General features: G+C 39.1%; 2 protein-coding genes across 3 annotated transcripts in view; both read right to left on the bottom strand.

Moving 5' to 3' along the window:
- The window catches only part of tcea2 (transcription elongation factor A (SII), 2), a 774534-nt gene that overhangs the window by 456626 nt on the left and 295960 nt on the right, over window positions 1-21948 (bottom strand). The gene's annotated exons all lie outside the window — the stretch shown is intronic.
- The window catches only part of mtcl2 (microtubule crosslinking factor 2), a 53228-nt gene that overhangs the window by 7252 nt on the left and 24028 nt on the right, over window positions 1-21948 (bottom strand). Inside the window, exons 4-10 of one of the 2 annotated variants that reach the window (XM_079803571.1) lie at window positions 11288-11350; window positions 9170-10483; window positions 6111-6239; window positions 3468-3593; window positions 3119-3349; window positions 2262-2408; window positions 1967-2134 (exon numbers count right to left, since the gene is read on the bottom strand). In XM_079803571.1, the coding sequence (XP_079659697.1) occupies window positions 1967-2134; window positions 2262-2408; window positions 3119-3349; window positions 3468-3593; window positions 6111-6239; window positions 9170-10483; window positions 11288-11350 (2178 nt within the window). Of the gene's footprint in view, window positions 1-1966; window positions 2138-2261; window positions 2409-3118; window positions 3350-3467; window positions 3594-6110; window positions 6240-9169; window positions 10484-11287; window positions 11351-21948 lie in introns of both variants that reach the window. The other variant, XM_079803570.1, reaches the window with a different exon arrangement.

Below are 21948 nucleotides of genomic sequence, written 5' to 3' on the forward strand. Positions count from 1 at the left end.
ACCTCCTCATTAACCCCAATGATTATGAGAAATCAGACTGTTGACGTGGCTTTGCAGACTGTTATTTATTTTATTCACCTTAGACTCACAATGAATCAATAATTGTGCAGCATCTTAATAATACACAATGTATAAATTAATAAGAGACAATGAGCAGCATCAACAGAAGACTTCATAGAATTATAATAACAGCATTACTGGTATCAATAACCTGTCCTGTTAATACAGTGATAAATCATTTTCTGTGAAAGGTTGTTATAGGTCACAGCTAATACTAGAGTGTCAAGTCCCACCTCTTCCATTCCTCCCTTTATCGCTTGGCTTATTCTCTAAACCACAGTCTTAGAAAAACAAAGGAAGTGCTGTCAGATAAAAAGGAGGAGTGGCAGGGAGGAAAGGAGCTCTGTAATATCAACCTATCAGAGCAATAATGGTGAAAGGGGCAGTATCATTAGGTTCTCTGGAGAGCATAGGGCTATAGCTTTAGCTGCAATTTATTGGTGTGTGTGTGTGTGTGTGTGTGTGTACTTATTTTTTCTGCTGTAACCTTTACAACAATGAAGGGAGGAGAGCGAGTATTTTAGCTAATCTAAACACAACTGATTGCATGCCCCGGCTCTCTACGCACAGATTAAGAAATCTGCAGGGTAAACACACATGACTTGAACCTACAGTGCAATTTTTGCTCCATTAGCAGCACCAAACAGCAAAATGAATGACTATCCGAACACTCCTCATGTCTTCTATTGCAATTTCTGTTGTCTATTTTTTTGAGTAGTCTAAAATGCATGTGCCGCTGTATTGTGTACATTGACAATTTACTCATGTTATATTGGTATTACCTGCTCTTTATATATTTGCATTGTTATGTGTATTTTAACATTGAAAGATACCACACCATCAGCTTTACAGGCACAATGTGTACGATTTTTGGATACTGACACCGGAGAAGCGCTAAACGTCACAATTTCAGTCCTTCAAAACGGTTTCGGCCAAAACCAAAAAAAAATGTTTTGGTGCATCCCTACTTTATTGCTTATTTGTTTCTAATCTTTAGCCTCTGTGTTTATCAGACTGATCCACTAACTGTGTCTAAGCCCTGTTCCTCCTGAGCCCATTAATTAAGCCATTACTAAGACCGCAGTCATGAATGCGTCTCGTAGCTGGGCATGATGTTGAAAGATGAGTTTAATATCTCTGCTCTAAGCCAGAAAGAACACACTCCCTCTCACCCCCCATTGAAATGCCACATTGCTGCTGACACACTGCAGATGGTTCAGACAGCTCTCTTCCCAGACTACTGGTGCATGTCCCAACCAACAGAAGATCAAATAACAAAATTACAGGACACATCCAGCATCCTTCAGCCTGTTTGATAGCAAACTGATCGTAAGAAACGTATCTGGCTTCAGCGTTCAGAATGAATCTCCCAAGAGGAATTACTGTAATCTTTGTATGTTAAATCAATGACTATGGCCCTGAGTGCAGGAGTAAAATTACCTGCCGAGATCAATGCTAAAGTAATCACTTTACACATATAGCACAAATTGCCTATAAAATGATTCACCTCTATAGACTCTTTTAGATTTTATTGTGTTACAAGCCACAATGTATTTAACAGGATTTTCCCACTCGACGAAGTACTCTATAAATCAGACATTTTATTACATTCATAAAAAAATAATTTAAAGAAAATGACTGCATGCATAATTATTCATTCCACTACCATAAATCTTTAAAAGAAGCATATGTGAAAGAAGATATTACTATTTTAGTTGTATAATTTACAAATACTATATTTTTGGCTGTATAATAGTTCTTCCAATGGGTACACTGAGATCTTTAGAAACAAATCTAGTCAAGTGAGGCTGAGGTCCAACATTTGCCTAGTTTTTGTTTAAATCGTCTCACTGACGAATGTGGCCTCAATCTATCTGGACCGCCCTGGGTGGACACAGCTGCTCACCTGAGTGATAATGCTCTTGAGTTCCATCCGTTCCACTTCCCATGATGCTTTGGCACGGGCAAACTGCTGTGTTAACTCTTGTGAACTCTGACGCTCCTCGCGGAGCTCAGCGCTCAGATCCTGTAGCGCCACCTTCAGGTCCGACAGAGTACTGCCGAATCCGCTAGGCTGCTGAGGGCAACAGGAGATGGAAATCAATTACATTTACATAGATGTGAAGATTGGATTATATGGACATCCAAATCGAAGTGTCTTGCAGAATTAAGGTGTTCAGTCAGTCTACGTTTTAACCCACCTGTGGGCAGCTTTTCTCTGCCAGGCTGTGCTCTTTGGGTGTAGGGTTAAGTGGTTGCTCCTCAGCCGCAGACATCTTGTTGTCTCCATAGTGGGAAGATAGCCCATCTTCCTCAAGCAGGATACAGAGATCTTTAACACTGTTAACCTGGAAAAACATATCATATTTACAAAGTACACTATTATTCAAAATGTTGTGGTCGGTAATATTTCCTTAATGTCACATTAAGTCTACTATGCTCACCAAGGCTGCATTTATTTACAAATGTAGTAAAACAGTAATATGATATATTATTACAATTTTAAATAATTGTTTTTAATATATTTTAAAAAATATCAATTATTCCTGTGATATCAAAGCTGAATTTTCAGCATCATTACTCAGTCACATGATCCTTTAGACATCATTCTAATATGATGATTTGATGCTCAAGAAACATTTCTTATTATTATCAATGTTGAAAACAGTTGTGCTGCTTCATATTTTTATGGATACATTTTTTTAAAGTGTTTTTGATGAATAGAAAGACAGCATTTATTTATCTTGTAACATTATAAATGTCTTTACTATCCCTTTTGATCAATTAAACGCATTAATAAAAGTACTTAATAAAATAAGTAAATACTGACTACAAACTTTTAAACAGTAGTGTAGCTAAAGCACCATAAAACCACATTTGAGTGCAAACCTCTTATTCACTAACCACCCACAGTTCAGTTTAACCCTGTTCCAAATACGAATGACTTGTGTTTTGTTTATTGCATTCAGACTTTCTAAGCATGTTCACATAGTTCCCTGATTTTCATTAAATTCCTTCAGTGAATCAGGTGCTATAACGATGCAAAACAGTGCCATACCTCTAGGATATCCTTGCTGTCAGTGTCTAGTTTCTTGCCGAGTCTCCACTGTTTGAGGAGCCAGCGCAGCTTGAGGCTGATGAGGAGCAGGCTCTCTTTGAGCTGCTGTGACTCCTGCACCAGCAGGTTTCTCTCCTGACTCCACAGCTTCTGCTGCAGACGCGTCTGGAGGCTCAGACTCTGCAGCTGGAAGTCTCTGCGGAGGAGGTCCTTCTGATGCTCTTCTTGAAGCTAGAGAGAGACATTAAAATGAGTGACTTGAGAAAGATGTCTGGGTGCCAATCAGATTTTCGGGTTTATTTAGGGGTATTTTCAGTGTTTGAGAAAGCACATATTAGCATGTTTGCACCTGAGAGAGTTTATGCGTGTAGTTGTGGCGCGCCTGTCTCTCCTGTGACAGCGCTTCCTGTGCTCCCTGAGCCTTCTCTCTTGCCTCAGACAACAGAGCGTGCAGCTCACCAACCTGCTCTGTCAGCTGGAGAATAACATGAAAACAGAGAGAAGGAGAGAGAGATGGAAAGTAATTTGTAAATCCTGCAGCTGCACAGTAGTTGTTATACAAAGAGACTGGAACAAATGGCAAAACTTGCTGCCTTGTAAATGTCAAAATGTTTCAGTGGTACCATGCCAAAATAACGCTTTTTTTTAATTATCTTATTATCTTATCTTTTTATTATTGTTTTAAAATATGGATCAATGATTTTGATGACATCACTGCACTTCAACGTTTCATCAGATTTTCTGTCCAATCAAATGCTCTCGAGAATCTGAAACATCCCGCCCCATACATTATAAATAGATGCTGAAGCTACGGCTAAAATCGGTCACTTGTTCACTCATTTACTATTTTCTACTTGGTGAATGGCACATAGCTCACTATATAGGGGATAGGGAACGATTCCGACAGTGTAAATGTGCTTTCCACTGGGGCTGAGTCTGGTCATGTAAGTGTCACGCGAACCACCCCAGCTCGCCTCGCACACAGTCTGCTCCAGTCCAGAGACACGATAGTACAGAGCGGATCATATGCGCGAATTGGCACATACCAGAAAACGCATCGGACTCATTTGAATTCTGCACTGAATGCTATATTTTTAAACGATATGGAGGAGATCAGGAGGAAAAACGGTTAGAGTTTAGGAGGAAACTGCGGCTTTTCCAAGCTCAACGGCTCTGGCCGAGATGTGATATAAACTAAACACTATTGGCTATTTAAAAAAGGGCTGCTAGATATGTCCCACCCGTCTTCCTGTTTCAGTGGAAACTACATTAACACACTGAATAATGCTGCACGTTTCAAGGCACTTCAGCATGTGAATGATTGACTTTCGTGACAATGCAGTACTGACCCGATTTGGCCAGTGACAATTCTGAGCAATTCCAACTGTCCCAAGCATATTTCTCAGACTACCTGGACTCGGTTGGACTCATTTTGAGAGTCCCAAATGCTCGAGTCCAAGTCAAGTCAGAGTAAAAATGCATCTGACACCGTGACAAGTCCACGAGAAGTCAGAGTTTGAGTACCCAACTCTATCAAGGACCTTGCATTCAACTCAAGAACATGACTTGTGTAAAGCCCTCTGAGAAACACATCAGATCTAGGTGAGGTGAGGAAACCAATCTAAATACACAGGACTTTTGACAGAATCAATAGTTTTGAGGGGGAAAAAAATTGTATCCCAAACCATTTCTACTCTAGCAACATCAGTCCTCCCTAATATTCAAAACGTGAGACCAGAGCTTCATCGCAAGATCTCAGTTGTTTCTTTTTCTTTGTGAAAATCACATTTGCCAAGTTAGTGGAAATGCTGGGTGATGAATTGTTTGGGTGGAAACTGTTGATGGCTGGAGGTTTCTCTGAAATGCTGCAAGGGCGTTTGGCACAGCGTGAAGGACACCAAATCACATAATGCATGCTTTCATGATTTAAAGCTTGGTATAATGGACTATTTTTTATCATCTTGTCAATACTTGATTCTGTATTCAGTTTAAAGACTGCATATTTCTCAGGAGTTTGTATAAAGTCTTGTACAAATTAAACAGATCACCGGCCATCTAAACTGCACCATATTGAACAGAAAAAATGAAGTAGGCCTTTACTGTGGTAATTATAGTGTAATGTAAGCGCGTAGTGGGATTTTGGCTAAACTAAACCATGTTGGCAGTGAGAACTATATTTACTCACATCTCTGCATGGGTGAACAAGTCTTGTTTTATTTATGGCTGCAACAGTATTTTTATATTTAAACCACATTAACATTCTTTAGGGTCTATGAATGTCCCATTTAATAGACTTTGCTGTCATCACTTAAACCTTAATTTCCCAATTCTCCATGAACCTCAGATTTGAGTGACCAGTCAGTAGCCTAAGCCTTCATTGTAGCTTTTGAAGTTTGCCAACCATCCAAAGAGAAATTGAGAAAGCATCCTTCTATGGATGTACATTTTCATTGAACTTGCTGCTCTGCATTCTGAATTTGCCTTAAAGGGATAGTTCACCCAAAAATGAAAATTCTGTCATCATTTACTCACCCTCAAGTTGTTCCAAACCTGTATGAGTTACTTTGTTCTGCTGAACACAAAAGAAGATATTTTGAAGAATGTTTGTAATCAAGCAGAAAGAGCAACCATTGACTACCATAGTAGGGGAAAAAATACTATGGTAGTCAATGGTTGCTCTATCTGCTTGATTACAAACATTCTTCAGAATATCTTCTTTTGTGTTCAGCAGAACAAAGAAACTCATACAGGTTTGGAACAACTTGAGGGTGAGTAAATGATGACAGAATTTTCATTTTTGGGTGAACTATCCCTCTAAGGCCTGTTCACAACAAGGACAATAACTATAATGATATAAATATAAAGATATAGTTCCGAAAATCATTCTAAATATAAAAGAATTGCAGAGTCCACACCACAACTTTAACGACAACGGCTCAGAGAAACAATATTGTTGGAATCACGTGTGTGTGTTTGTGTTTTAGTGCCTCACCAGATCAGAATTTGTTTCCTTTAAGTCAGATTCCTCGTCTTTGTTGCTGTCTTTGTGGCTGTTGCTCTCCTCCTCTGCCTTGCACAGGTGAACTTTGACCTCACAGTCTGGCTGATCTCTAGAGTCAGGCTGTTGCATGCATGCATGGGCAAGTTAATGAAGGAAAACAAAAAAACAACAATAAAAGACGAGCATGATAGTAGACAGACAAGGTCAAGAAGAATATGATGAAGGAATAAAAAAGGTTATGTGTAGTGTGGGTATATAAGACAGTGATGCAAAGACAGAGCAGACAAGTGAGAAATAAAACACAGGGGAAAAAGGAGAAAATGGCACAATGATACCTATAAAACATCACCAGCAAATAAAAACTCACAAGACAATGAAAAGTATGTATAGGAAAAACAGTTTGGTCATTGTGGTATAAGACAAAATGGCAAAAAGAAACAAAACAACAAGGAGTGAAAGCATCATCTTTGGTTTGAGGAGGAGGAAACAAAACAAAAGAATCATAAAGAAAGAAATGTAGCAGCGACCACAGGTCATGGTGCCCATGCAGTGAGGAAAAAGAGGGAGAGAAGGAGGAAGGGAAGAGTCTGGATTGGATCTCAAGAGTTGGGCCTCTAATGGAGCCTAAATAAATGGCTGTTAGATTAAACCTCAAATGAGTAAAAAGAAAGAAATATCTTGCTGTTTTTTGCCCAATACAACAGTGTTATATTGGACCCCATTGACTTTCATCTTTTTGACTATGGACAAAAACAGTTGAAATATTCTTCAAAATATGCTTTCATGTTCCACAGAAGAAAGAAATTCATTCTAGTAATCCTGAAGACCTTGATTACCTTGATTAGGTTCAGGTGTGTTTAATTGGGGTTGGAGCTAAACCAGGGGTCCGTTCTTCGTACCTCGCTAACTCGGTTAGCTGCATTTGATTGTTGATGATTTGGCATGATCTTGGATTGTTTGGTTCTTCGAAGCTCATCCTGAACTTGCTGTCATAGCAACAGGTCCGTAAATTTAAACCTGCTCGCGAGCAGGCTTATTTCAATTAAACAGGATTAGATTGCATCTTTTTAAGCGGTGTTGATACTTAAAATCTGTCCCAGCCACTGCTACTTTATTACAAGAGTTCCTTACTGAACCAGGGGCAATAATAATAATATAAAAATGTATTTGAAAATATTGTAATGTGGTGTAGTCTATAATACTATAGACACAGCCACTTGATTGAGAGATTTATTTGTGAGGGAATAATTACTTTATAATTGTATTGTTAAAATTATAATATGTTGTGCAGTTAATCTGAGCGGTGCATTAATTTGAGTGGTGACAGATATTATGGCTTGATGCAGTGCAGGACATGCAGATAACTTGAGTTTGACCCTTAAGAAACTTTAATTAATGCAGTCACGTAACAAATCTGCTTAAAATATAAAATTAAATGAATTTCTAATTACAACATTGAAATAAAAATGTAAAGGCTGTACAAATACTAGAAATTGTGAATATAAATAACTGGGAATCAAGGTAAAAAAAAAAAAAACAGTGCACATTTCATTTATCTATTATAACGTTTATGTTATTTTGGTCGCTTGGCTGTTTTCTTATAAAGGTCCAGAAATTCGTCAAGTTTTTCATCAGGTGGCTTTTTTAATTATATGATGTCATTACGTTGCTGTCTTGCCGCCAGCCAATCGCTACATTGCTGATCGTGGTTTCGAGTATCGATGCATCTGCCCTCTTCAGGGAACACGCAGTAATCTCAGACAACTTAATCCAGATATTTTAATCCAATCCGCAAATTCGTCTGAAGAACCAAATTAGCCAGAGATCAGTTATCACTATTAGATGATCTGGGATCTGTCAAATCATCTCAGATGTATTAAGCAAGGTACGAAGAACAAACCCCTGGGCTGCATTTCCCAAAACCATAATGAGCCTAAATTGATCGTAGAACAATTGCAACCAATGGTCTCTACGATCATCTTAGGCTTGCAATGCTTTTGGGAAACGCAAACCAGGACAGCCGTCCAGGTTGACATCCCTGGAAATAGTCAGGTCAAAGATGTATTGGAAACAGCCAAGTCCAAATTCTATAACACATTATTATACTAGTAAACAAACTTATACTATTGCATCTCATTGAATCTAGACATAAAATACTTAGCCAGTGCCAAAAAAGCGGATTCTTTAATCAAAATGAAAACTTTCACAACAAAACAGTTCTTATCACAATAATGATGATCTTACTCCATTAGAGGCCTAAATGCTATCCACTATGAAGGCTTATAATGCACTACAAGCATGCATTGTTATAGTAGTCGGTAGAGCTGCACGATTATTTTTGGATAAATTGAGAATCACAATTTAGTTTGCTTCAAACAGAGATCACGATTCTCCCACGATTCTGAACAGACAACTAAACAAAATAACTTGTAATTTACTAGAGGTTCTGACAAAATGTTAATTACAGTATCTCAAATGCTTAATTAATCTGAATGAATAATCTCTTGAATGAATGATTCAATGACAAATAAAAAAAATTTACAGTCACTTGTTGCCACAAGTTACATTCTCTACATGCTCTATTTTAATTGCTTCTGTAGACGTGTTTATATCCGAACTATAAACGTTTATCCCAGTACTTCTAATAATATGAATATTTGTAACACAGAAATAACAATAGTGTGTGGTTGAAAAGACTATTTGTAAAGCTGTTTCATTCCTCTACATTATAACTGCTTTCTCTTTGTTCAGCGGCAGCGTCAACGCAGATTTGAATGTTTCGCTGTGATTTTGTCAAAGGTTTAATTGACACAGGCGAATCATTGTCATTCAGGAATGAGATCGCCTGGGTGTTTGAATCGGGATCGTGATCTTTTACCGGTTAATCGTGCAGCTCTAGTGGTCGACAAACCTTTCTAAGGAAAAGGGCAATGTAAATACAACTCAATCTAATCAAGCAAAGCAAAAAAAAAAAAAAAATGCTGGTAAAAAAAGAGAAAACTCAAGGCAAAAAGGAAAGAATAAAGATGCAAGGGAGATTGGGCATGTACCTTCTGTTGGGCCATGTTCTGGTTGAACTGAGCATCTGCAGGGCATGAGCAATTTGCTGCAGGGTCTTCCGCCTCAGACATCAGGGGCATAAGGGACATCCCTTCCACACCCTCCCTCTCTGGGGGCTGCCCCAGGGCATCCACCCTCTCACTGAGGGTCTGTAGCTGAGCCTGGAGGGACTGCAGTCTGCCATACAGGGCCTCCACCAGGGGCAGCGTGGAGCTCTGGGTCTGGCTCTTCTCCAGCAGAACCGCTTCCGCAGACTCATTTGTTGTAATCTTACGATAGACAGCATCTGCTGTGACACTGGAGGGGTCGGGTGATGTCAGAAGCTGAATGGCTGAGGTAATGAGTTGCGCTTGGTCGCGGATAGCGAGAAGGTCTTTTATGCTGAGGCCTTGAGCAGTAGGAGTGTGACTTGTTACTGAAACCTTTAGATTCTTTTCCTCCAGAATATCCTTCTGCTCATCCCCCACCGGGCCTTCGCGGTGCACCTGGCTGGGGACGCACTCAGCTGAGTCCCCTGCTTCAGCATCGGTTTCTAGAGCTGGACGTGCGGAGCCCTGGTTGGAGGCCAAGTCGCACCGTTGAAGGTTGGACAGAAGCACGCGGTTCTCATATTGGAGCTTTTTTACTTTGCCATTCAGCTCTGCGATCTGCAGCCTGGCAGCAAGCAGTTCTTTATGGGTGGCTTCGTTAAGACCGGATTCCCCATCTTCAGAAGCACCAGGAATGATTTTGGGTGGTTTGATGGTTGTGGACGGCGACGGATCTATCTCATTGACAGCGGAAAGCTCAGATTTGTAGTGGTTGATCTCGTTCATCAAGAGCTTGTTCTGTTCTTCCATTTCTATCAGAGACCGCCGCAGCAGATCCGCCTCTTCTTCCACAAACTGTAGATGCCGCTGTAGTTCCATCACATTCTCAGACGTGGAAAGCAGCAGGTGACTCCCGACTCCACCCGTGAGGCCGACTCCACCCGGGGAATCCTGGATCTTCATGTCGTCCATTTCAGCGCGAAGGCCACGGTTCTCCACCTCCAACTCTACGATCCGTCGACTTAGAAGGTTCGCCTCTTCTTCCACAAGTTTCAGGTGTACTTTGACCTCGGCCTCTCGGGTGTGAGGAGAGTCAGCGACCTCTTTGACAGTAAGTGAGGCATCAACCTCTCCGTACACAGAGCGAAACTTTGCCAATTCCTCCCTCATGGCCTCATTGTCTTTGACCATCTTGGTGAGTTTCTTGCACATGAGAGCTGACTCCTCCTTGGCGAAGTGAAGCTGGCACTTCAGGTCTGAACTGTCCTCTGGAGGCTAGAGAGGAACATTTGCAGGGACCAAACAACTGTTAAACTGCTACAATATTGAACAATACGCTGTCCATTTATACTCCTTTTCCACCACCAAATTGTTGGTGCCAGAGCCAGTGGGCAACGTGGCCTTGTTCCACACAGTTTTCAATGAAAAATCTGGCTCTGCACCAGGTTGTTAAACCTGCTGATCTTGAACCAGGAGCCATGGCTAAGGTGGGGTAATGTCCTCACCACAGTGTTTTATTTTTATTTTTAAAGAGTCTTGCTAGACTGACTCACCAAACAATTGCAACACACATTTGCCATTGTCCACAGTTTCTTATTTTATTCATCCACCTGAATTTAGATGTTCAAACATTCTCAAAACTCAAAACAAGTTGTCAACAAAGACATGTTTTTTGGAGGCAGGTTATGTTACAGTGGAAGAGATTATATGAGAGGTTTGCGGCACACTATGATCCCTGCACCACTGCTGTGAAAATGAGGTATAACAGGAAATAAAGTTCTACATTTACAGCAAGAACAACTCAGTATCTCTGTTGTGATAAATGTGTTATGTATGTACAGTGCTATATTGATAACTAAACAAGACCACTTTGTAGGAGCTTTTATCAAGAATATAGACCACGACCTTGAGGGTCTTAAGAAATAATAGAACAATGAAAGCTGTAAATTCATAGCACCTGTTCTAAAAATACAGTTTGCTATCAATGCTGTACTTTACCAGTCCTCTTTCAGGTCATTGTAATATCACAATAGAAGCAAATTAAGTCATAAAATGTATTGTAGTATTAGTGTGTATTACCTGAGGCGATGCTTTTTTATCAGGTTTGTTGTTTGGTCTGGCACCTCTCTTCTTCATAGAGTTCTAAAGGGGAAAGAAGTGATAAATTAATTAAAATGTGTTACAGCATGAATAGCTCTTCTTATCCCACTCCCAAGCCACTGTATATCCACTCTATCACACCATCACTTCTATCTCTCTGTGATATTTTTTACTGATAAATCATAATTTGGCAGGAAACCAGCATGAAATTAAACTGATACACAATGTGAGGTATTGCATTGTTTCCATCAAATAAATGGAGATAAGAGGAGAAGAGAGAACTATCAGATACATTTTAAAATGAAAAGTTGAATTCTGGATGCTGATTGGTTAATACAGGTTTACAGGCCATGATAAAATACACATTCACAATATAAAACAGCCTCTTGTACATTATTGCGTAAAATAATTAAAACAAAAATATAACAGGATCACTTCTAGTGTAATGTTCAACAGAACCATGTAACTGAATCCATGTTAGTCTTCATTTAAAAAAAAAAAAAACAAACACTGGAATGGATGAATACAGACAAAAATCCAATTTTCACTTCCTGTCATATGTGGGCTGACAGATTGGCACAGGTTAATTGAAACGCAGCTTTTAATGGCGTTAAACTTCATTAAAATCAATAGTTGTGTGCTGAAAGAAAATGAAAGCAGTGACTTAGCAGTGTATCGACCATTTTTTGTGCCACTGTTTTTTAATTGAATGCAGTTTGCTGAGTCTGTGGGAAAGAAGTCTAAACATAATGAGATTATAGCAACGTCATTTATCCCACTGCTAACTCGCACTGGCCCCGGTGCACAAAAGCTGAACACGTCAAGTGTGTATACATGCTATGTGACGGGTTTTTCTTCTATCATTGACTCCTCCAGCACAAACACACTCACTCACAGTCTGCTCTGGCGCTTCAAAGTCATGATAAAATTCCATCTACTCTGCAAGACTGATGCAATTCTGCCTTTCTAATGCAATGGATGCGTGTCTCTTTTGCTTTGTCACTCATACTTGCACAATTTCATAGTGGTAAGGAGAGTAAAAATGGGCATTTGTATTTGTCAGTTGGCCAATAACTTTATTAGGAACTCATAATAGATAGTTTAAATTGAACAATTGTCTGACACTCACTGTAAGTGACATGCGCAATTCAAGACAATACAAACTGTCTACTAAAGAAAACATCTTTCATGACTCATGTTTAACATTGGATGAAGTACCAACAGAAGTTTATCTAGGGTTTGCAAATTCATTCTTTTTCCCTTCCAGAACTTTAGTTGCCAACATGAATGTGGAATATTCCTTGTACTTGCAACCAAAATGAAAATATGGGGAACAAAATCATGTTTTCTTTTTCTTTTCTTTTTTTTTTTTAAGCACATGATGGAAATAATTATAAAACAATAACTTGACGCTCATGTTGTAAATGTGGCGACTACTGCAAAAATGACATTAAAGTCGCGATGATACAGAAGTTATCACAGATCTTTTCTTCTCTGTTATGACATATATCCGAGTGTAACGGATTAGGGCATTGGTTCGTTGATTGGATTTTGAGATGTGAGTATTGCATTCTAAAGTGGAGGCATATGAACGTGAGCTTCCAGGGTTTAAGTGGACTAAATGATTGCTGAAGTCCTGCATACGCCACAAGAGAGAATGTTGTTGGTTTTACTGCACTATCAAGTAATGACACTTTGATTAAAAATGAAGGTGACAAAATAAAAATAAAAAAGAAATGTAATTTAATATGAATTTAATACAAAACATGACGAAAGAGGTCTACTCATGTACATCATTGCATAATTTTGCGCTGCCAGCACACGTTGAAGCTCACAATCCAAGTACTTTGTCATCTGATCACTGAATTGCTTATCAGCTACCTGAATTTCAACACCATGAAATCTAATGCAGGTACAGAAATCTGAGAACAAGTACACACGCACACGGGTCTATTCAGCTGTGCCGTGATCTTGTGCCTGCTTGACTTATTCTGATGAAACACACTCTTCCTCGAACACAGGATGTAAGGAATAAGATAATGTCATGTTACAGTTGTGATAAAGAATGTGTGATTTTATTAAACAAACTCCATATATTCTAAAGGAACAATGGAGTATCTTTGTTTCACCTGCTCACTTGACTGAATTATGAAGACTTGAGTTAACGGAGTGTGTGAAACTGAGAGGGTCTGTAAGTCACGCTCCACTTGACAAACTTTGTCCCTCAAAATCATTGTCAGTGATGAGCATGGCCTGTTGCGTAAGAGAGACTCTGAGAGCTGAATGTTTTCTTTGAGAGAGTTTTATTTGTCTGTTTAGAGAGGGAACATCATTAGAATTTGAATAGTTTGAATCGTCCAGACTAAAGCTAACACCTGTAATACAGCATGAGCTCTCTCTCCTGTCAGGTACGATTGTGCACATGAATCAATCAAATGACTCATAATCTTTGTCAGTATTTATAGTTATTAGTATATATAGAAAAGAGACACTGTGTGTACACTGCTTATAGGAACTGTGAGTGTTTGTGTGGGGGGACATTTAAATAGGTCTGTTAAGTCCATGAGACCGTAGCGTGTTTGTCATTTTAGGATTCAGAAGGGTGGTCACCAGCGTCCCCTTTGCGGTCAATATGCGCCCTCGACGCGCACTTTTTCTGGGCCCTCCAGGAGCATACAGGGAGTGCAGAATTATTAGGCACGTTGATTTTCTGATCATATTTTTTTTCCAGGCACATTTGACCAATTCCAAACCACAGTAATCCTAATAACTACTATTGATTTAGTATTTAATAATGTATAAGTGATATATAATTGTACATGAAGGCTGGAAATGAAAATCACCTTATATTCAGGTGTGCAGAATTATTAGGCATGTTTTCTTTTACAGATAAATTGAGCCAAAAAAGAGATTTAACTCAGACTGAAAAGTCAAAAAGTATTAAATGCCCATGAGAAGGATGCAATACTAATGCAATACTAGACATTGCAGTTAAGGCATGACCATTGGACAGTGAAATGCTCGTTGGGTCAGCAGGATCTGACAAAAACAGGTGGTGAAGAAAAGACACCTGTTAACTGCAAAAGAATTAAGAATTAAGGTGAAGAATTAAGGGTGAAACCATCAGGAACCCTTTAGTCTCCAGCGCCACCATTTTCCAAAGCTGCAACCTACCTGGAGTCTCCAGAAGTGCAAGGTGTCAGGATCTCAGAGACTTCAGTTAGGTAAAGAATCCTAAAAAATGACCCCCACTAGATAAGAATCACAAGCTGAAGTGTTGTAAAATACATGAAGAAGGTTTTTTTATAGGCTTTATGGACAGATAGGTTGAGAGTGACTCTTGAAGGACCAGCACCACATCCTCTAGTACCACTGTTTGAAGAATTCATCTTCCAGAATCTGGCAGTACGTTTTGGGAGTTCATTTTTAGTCCATCTCTGCAAAACGGACTTCAGGATGGACTAAAATGAACTCCCAAAAAGTACTGCCAGATTCTGGAAGATGAATTCTTCAAACAGTGGTATTAGAGGATGTGGTGCTGGTCATTCTCAACCTATAAAACCTATAAAGCCTATAAAAAAGCAGGCTTCATGTATTTTACAACACTTCAGCTTATGATTCTTATCTAGTGGGGGTCATTTTTTAGGATTCTTTACCTAACTGAAGTCTCTGAGATCCTGACACCTTGCACTTCTGGAGACTCCAGGTAGGTTGCAGCTCTGGAAAATGGTGGCGCTGGAGACTAAAGGGTTCCTGATGGTTTCACCCTTAATTCTTAATTCTTTTGCGGTTAATAGGTGTCTTTTCTCCGCCACATGTTTTTGTCTGACCCTGCTGACCCAATGAGCATTTCACTGTCCAATGGTCATGCCTTAACTGCAATGTCTAGTATTGCATTAGTATTGCATCCTTCTCATGGGCATTTAATAATTTTTGACTTTTCAGTCTGAGTTAAATCTCTTTTTTGGCTCAATTTATCTGTAAAAGAAAACATGCCTAATAATTCTGCACACCTGAATATAAGGTGTTTTTCATTTCCAGCCTTCATGAACAATTATATATCACTTATACATTATTAAATACTAAATCAATAGTAGTTATTAGGATTACTGTGGTTTGGAATTGGTCAAATGTGCCTGGAAAAAAAATATGATCAGAAAATCAACGTGCCTAATAATTCTGCACTCCCTGTATATATATAAAGAATCCTGCAAGCAGTCCACTATTTTCCCTTTACTTAGATTGCTCAAAATAGTGATTATGATATAAATGCATATGCAGATCCCACTGTTTTGATATAATAAAGTTTTTGCTCATGTTTTATGCATATGGTAGTATGTTCTTTATGACAGTTTATCTAAAATTAGATCCTCTTCCTAAAAATAAAAAACATTTTGATTCTTGAAATATATTGCCTTTCTTACAGTAGCGCAATACATCCCAATATAACGTATAATAACCCCATGATATACATCGCATCACCAGATTATTGGCAATACACAGCCAAATTGTGCAGCCCCACAAAACAAACACAGGAAGCTTAAAAATGCAAACACAATTTTTTACAAATTACAATTTGGTTTTTCAATCGCTTTGATTCTATACACAGACTACCGTATCCCACAATGCAATGCATTAGAAGAAGAAAACCTTCCATTTCCAGTGTGACAACATGAAAGTAATATTAGCAACAATTAGCAACAACTTTTCTGTCTCAACTTACTTTATTTACACAAATTTGATTACAAATGCTAATTAATTTTAATTTCCAACTGAATCCCACTCGCAGAGTAAAACAAACAAAAGGTCATGTGACAACAATGCATTGCAGCATGCTATGCAAATGATTATACTACTGTGTAAAATGTTTATTATTGCAAATGCGTTCTATTCCACATACTAATTAAAAAGTAGGCGGCATGCAGTGTATACTGTGATGGGCTCCGTAAGCTAGACATAACCAGAGAGAGAAGCTGTGATCCATTTTTTTTTCCTGCAATTCCCCAACCGCTCCAGACTATAATGGGTTCCCATGACAACGGCTTTTGTGAGCAGTTCCCCTGTAGAGTTCAATGGAACAAATTGATGAATAAATGGGGGGAGGAAGTTAGGAGAGGGGAAACAGGAAATCACAACCTTTCAAATCCATTTGACATGAGCAGGCCCCTCTCCTCCTGCACAAGCAGGCAAAACAACTGCAGAAAACCACCACTTTCCCCTCTTTCTCCCTTACTAACTGCACTCAAACGCAAGGAAGCTAAAAGCCGGATAATTAGCATAGCATTTTTCATAAAGCAACTGAGAGCCTGCAGGTGCAGTGTGTTTCCCACACACATTTCATCCTTCTGTACATGATTAGGAAATTAGATATTCTGTCTCTTTGATCCGTGGCAACAGAATGTTTATTAGTTCACAATAGCAGGATGGCAGTGATAAACATCATGCATTTAAACAAGTTTACAGCTCCCTCCAAAACCTCTATCCAAACATTTTCTTTCTCCTTTAAATCCAAAAGCCATCCTGTCCACAAGAATTTGAGGCAGCTCGAGACCATCATCCACTACCACCTACTTCTGTCCGTCCCAATTCCCACATGCTGACATTTGAGATGATGACAAGTAAACTAAATGGGGCAACGCTTTTGTAGAGTTTTGCAGACTTTCGTTTTTTTTACCCTGTTTATAATATTAGCCAAGGTATCTTGGAACAAAAACATGAAGATTTCATCATGATTTATGTTTTAAAGACCATTTGCAATCTGTCTGTGATGATTCAAATTAAACAGGTTGTTTTTTGGCACTGTGTCCTCTTGTCGTCAAGCGCGTGGAGTAAAGTGAATGGGCTTCTGTATGCTGTATCAAGTGTAGACAGCATCAGTAATTGCAATTGGTTCTATTTGCTTTTGACACAATGCAACCCAAAGTTCCCATCTGGTGTCAAGTGTCAAACTGAATGCCAGTGGGCGGGGACTATGGTACAATGATGTAAAACTATTCGTCAATGTCTTGCTCTGGAGGCAATCATATGCAAATGCATATAAGTCCCCCAATATCCAAAAGAGGTGTTTTTGCAGGATGTTTTAATGGTACAAAGACCTCTTTTTAGTCAAAAGATCAAGGAAAATTTGATTTCTCATATCATGATGACCATAGACGGTAAAAAAGATGGATGACTACCCATTCACTACCTTCCATTGAAGAAAAGTGAAGCCACCAATGTCCGAATATGGCGCTGACATGTTGCTCTGATTTCCGGACCCGCATCTGAGCAGTAGAGAGCAGGAAGTAGAGCCACAATATCAAAACCCTGCCCACATTCCCACAGTATCATTATGTCAGTGTGAAATAAACAGTTATGGGAATGTAGAAAATAAGCTAAAGCTCCAATCTCATTCCAAAAAAGCTGGTGACTAAGTGACTACTTCGCTCAGAGAAGCTGTCAATCTCAGCTTTCAATCGTAACGTCACACCCCAATTTTTATAACATCAAATAACTAACTAAAACAAAACTTATTTAAAGAATGAACACTTGAACTTACATCAGCATGAAAACTAACTAACATAAAAATGACAGAAACCATCTTTGGAAAAAAATTTATTTGAAGTGTAATTTGATTGTTTAAAAGCGCTTGGCTTCACTTTTCAGGGCGTGTGCGGCACGCTTGATCATGACCCTTTTAAGACCTCTACATGTAAATATCATGTAGACCTTTTAAGAGGTCTACATGACCTCTGTTACGATTGGTGAACCTCTACGTGCATCGATAGAGCACATCAGAGTAAACATCAGTGCACATCAACCACACAAAAAGCAAGGATAATTCTATTCTCTATGATACGTCTCTTTTAATGGAGTCCTAATGGTGCGCGCACACACTCACTCACTCACACACACACACACACACACACAGGTGCATGTAGCTTCTCTGCCTGCCAGATACTGCTGCTTGCACCTGTCAGCTACTCACTGTTGCCGTTTTACCAATGCGAACACAATGTATCACATATTGTGCTCATCCTGTGCTTGGATTACTTATTCAGGGTAAAGTTTTGGCATGTAGCAGCATTTGCCTCTAGCTTTCTCACACTCAAGAAAAGTGACATATGCTTCTGTCCACCCATGAGCAGGATAGTTATTTTACATGCTTATCAGGCCTGAGTGTTAATTAGAGCTGGGAATCACTTTTATAATTACACATGAAGCCCATGAGGGAAAAGCAGATATGAGTGTGATCCAGAATAGAGAAGTAACAGATGGAAAATAGAAAGTGAGAATGTGAATAAAAGAATCATCTTAATTAGATGACTTTAGACTGACAAATTGACTCACTGTCTAACATAATCAGGGGCGTAAATTTCATCTAACAGTTGGGGGGGACGATAAACATGAAATTTCTCAAGAGCAATTTTTGAAGGGGACACAAATAATACAGCCAAAATCGTACTTGTAAGGATATGTGTACCACAAAAAAATAAAAAAATAAAAATAAAAAACAATTTGTGCTTATTTGGCGTTTTGGTGCACTGAAAAATTATCTAATGTCCGTTTTTCTTTTCTCTGTCATTTTATCTGACCAACAACACAAAGCAATAGTTGTTTAAATATGAGTAGGTTCACCACACAGTCATATTATATAAAATTATCTTGCATCCTCCACATAGTATTTTATACTATGATATTCAGATCTTTACATATTCAACTGCAGCAAGCCCTCTGTTCTGCCACTTATTATAATATTGAGCAAAACCCAACACAGATCTGACAGCTAGCGCCGTGCGCATATACTTTAGGTTTAGAATTAGCGCCAATTCGAGGGTGGGTTGCTTAAATTATGGGTTCATTAGTCTATTATTCTTAATGAAAAACACAGCAAGAAAACAGTACAATGACACACTCCCTTAAATAGGCACTTTTACATTTCGCTTTGAAACCAAATCTTCCGCGATCATCTTGTCTGTCAGCTGTTTGCTCTAGTGATGAATGAAATCTGACTCTCGTTCGGCTCGTGCTGTATTGAGCAGACACGTTCAGTTTTTAATTGTTGTGTCTGTTCTCTAACTAAACAAAATTATTTTATTACTATAAAAATGAAAACGACGGTGGCCCGGGGCGGTGCCGCGGTGGGCAAGTGATATTAACAGTGTTTTGCCTAATCTGTATTAAAGAGAAAAGAGTAAATTCATCTGATGTTTAAAGTGAATAAAATAGCATTGACAGCTTACTGGAGTTTCACAACTGCTGTCTGAAGAGCTTTGTTCTCTCCCCAAACTTGTGTGGTAGTTTTTTTACGTTCTATGGGTAACGTTAGGTGCGCGGTGGATCAAACCACTGTGGGGCAAGGGGGGACTCAAAATGTTTCTAAAATTAAACGCATTTTTTGTCCCGTTTGCTTTTGTATTGTTTTACTACTTACACATTTATTTTAAGTATATATCATTATATTATTGACAATACTCAGCATGGTTTTTAGGGGGGGGGGGGGGGGGGCAGCCCTCAGATTGGGGGGGTCCTGTCCCCCCCGTCCCCCCCGTGATTTACGCCCCTGAACATAATAGTCATGTTTGACTTGAAGTGGCGTCGCACAGGCCGATCGTTGTATGACAAAGTACCATGAGAGCGCTCCGAAAGCATTTGGAGCCGTCTGCTCTCTGATCGCTGTCATATCATACACCGACCACTTCAAGTCAAAGACACTTAACCAATATCTAGTTCAGTCAGAAGACACAGGCTTGATAGGTCCTTTACATGCAATCTGCAATCACATCATTACTGCATTGCACAAGCTGATTGGCCTCTACTGATCCTGCAGCCAATGAGATTGCTTGCTCAACATTTAAATAGTCAGAGTTCCTCTGAAACCCTCCATCTCCCCAACGCCACCTGCCTAGATGTGCTTCAATGCTTACAACAGCGTGTCTGTGTATATATAGTAGCAAGTCCATATTTGCTTTTCAGCAGCAATAATCAACTAAAAATTCTATTTATTCCCGTGATGACAAAACTGAATTTTCATCATCATTACTCCAGTCTTTAGCGTCACATGATCCTTCAGAAATCATTCTAATATGCTGAAGAAATGCTCAAGAAACACTTTCAGGATTCTTTGATGGATATAAAAGGTCAAAAGAACAGCATTTATTTGAAAATATTTTCTTTACCGTCACTTTTGATCCATTTGATGCATCTTTGCTGAGTAAAAGTATTCCCCATTCAGCACTTGCCAGAGATGCATTGTAGAACAAAGGCATAAAGGTCATTTGGGTTGAGGAACACAGTTTTCTTCCATCTCTTTCTGTTACACCTTCTACATCAGCACATTATTAATGGGGCTGTGTCATATGAAAGGTCCGTTCTGCCTCTTTCTTTTCTCTTTGGCTTGTGAGAGTTTAATCTATAAGCTTCTGTTGTGTGTAATTCCTTCACAAAAAAGCCTTGGCGCCACCACAACAGAGGGCACCTGCATCTCTTTTATCCCTTCTTCCTTGAGTGCACTCCAGTACCATACATCAGGCTCCATATATCAACGTTTTCAACATTGAAATGGAAAAATGTTCATTAATTAAAACACTGCTGACCTGATCAGTCATCTCATAAATATAACGGGGTGTAGACATGTGAATTCATGTGTTGCCATTTCTTAAAACGCTGTGTTTTGTTCCACTTGGTTAAGTTCAAAAGATTAATGATGGAGAAACGGAGAAGGAAAATGTGGTGAATCACACCTGTACTGAGCATGGGGTAATTGTTCCCAGGTGTGGGCCAATCAAATCTAACTATAGCAGCCTGTTTCTCATTAACACCACTGACACAGCAATCAAAAGCAGTCACGGCATGTCTTACATTGGGGATATAACAAGAAAACAGAAAATCTGTAGCCTATATCTGTAGCCTAAGAGAAAAATTGACACAAATATCATTTTAAAAGTTATTTTAAAACATTTACATTGATGATAACTGACTATAAACCTGTTTAGAATCAGCCTAAAGGAATCGGCCCCTTCATCTTTGACCTGTCCTAGATACCAAAAAGCTTTGGATAGAGTATCTGTCCTTGTTTTCTGCATGAAAGATAGTACAGGAGACATCCAGCTCCCCACAGCCACATAAAATGCTCTTTGTCTTTGTATCTGGTCCTCCTCTTTCAAACGAATTCAATCAGGGAGCCCATGCGCTCGTCAGAGAGAATAGAAAGCACTTGACGCTCATTAGCGTGTCAGATATACAGCCGCATGCGCTCTGGCACATGAAAACACTCCAAACATTCTTCTCATTGCACACTTTATTCTCCCATTTGTATTAAGAACGACATTTGGCATTCAGAGAGGGAGGCTGTATCTGGAGGAGGATTTTGAATCTGTGGAAAAGACCGAAATAGGTCAAATTCCTCAGTTTACATCCATAACTAAGGATGAAAATATATGGGTAACATTTGTAGGTGTGTAGACATCTGAATGGTCTATTCTTCACTTTTGCATTTTCAGACAGTCTGTACTAGTCCTGAACTAGAATACATCACAGACTCAATTCAATTTTCTTTTCAATTTGCAGCAAAATATATCAGGAGAACCTCTCAAATCCTTAGAGGCGATATGCCAAATCTGAGAGAGTGAGCGAGAGAGAAAAAGACTGAATAGGAGAAA

This window comes from Gobio gobio (genome assembly GCF_949357685.1).
Source record: "Gobio gobio genome assembly, chromosome: 21".
NCBI classification, from domain to species: Eukaryota; Metazoa; Chordata; class Actinopteri; order Cypriniformes; family Gobionidae; genus Gobio; species Gobio gobio.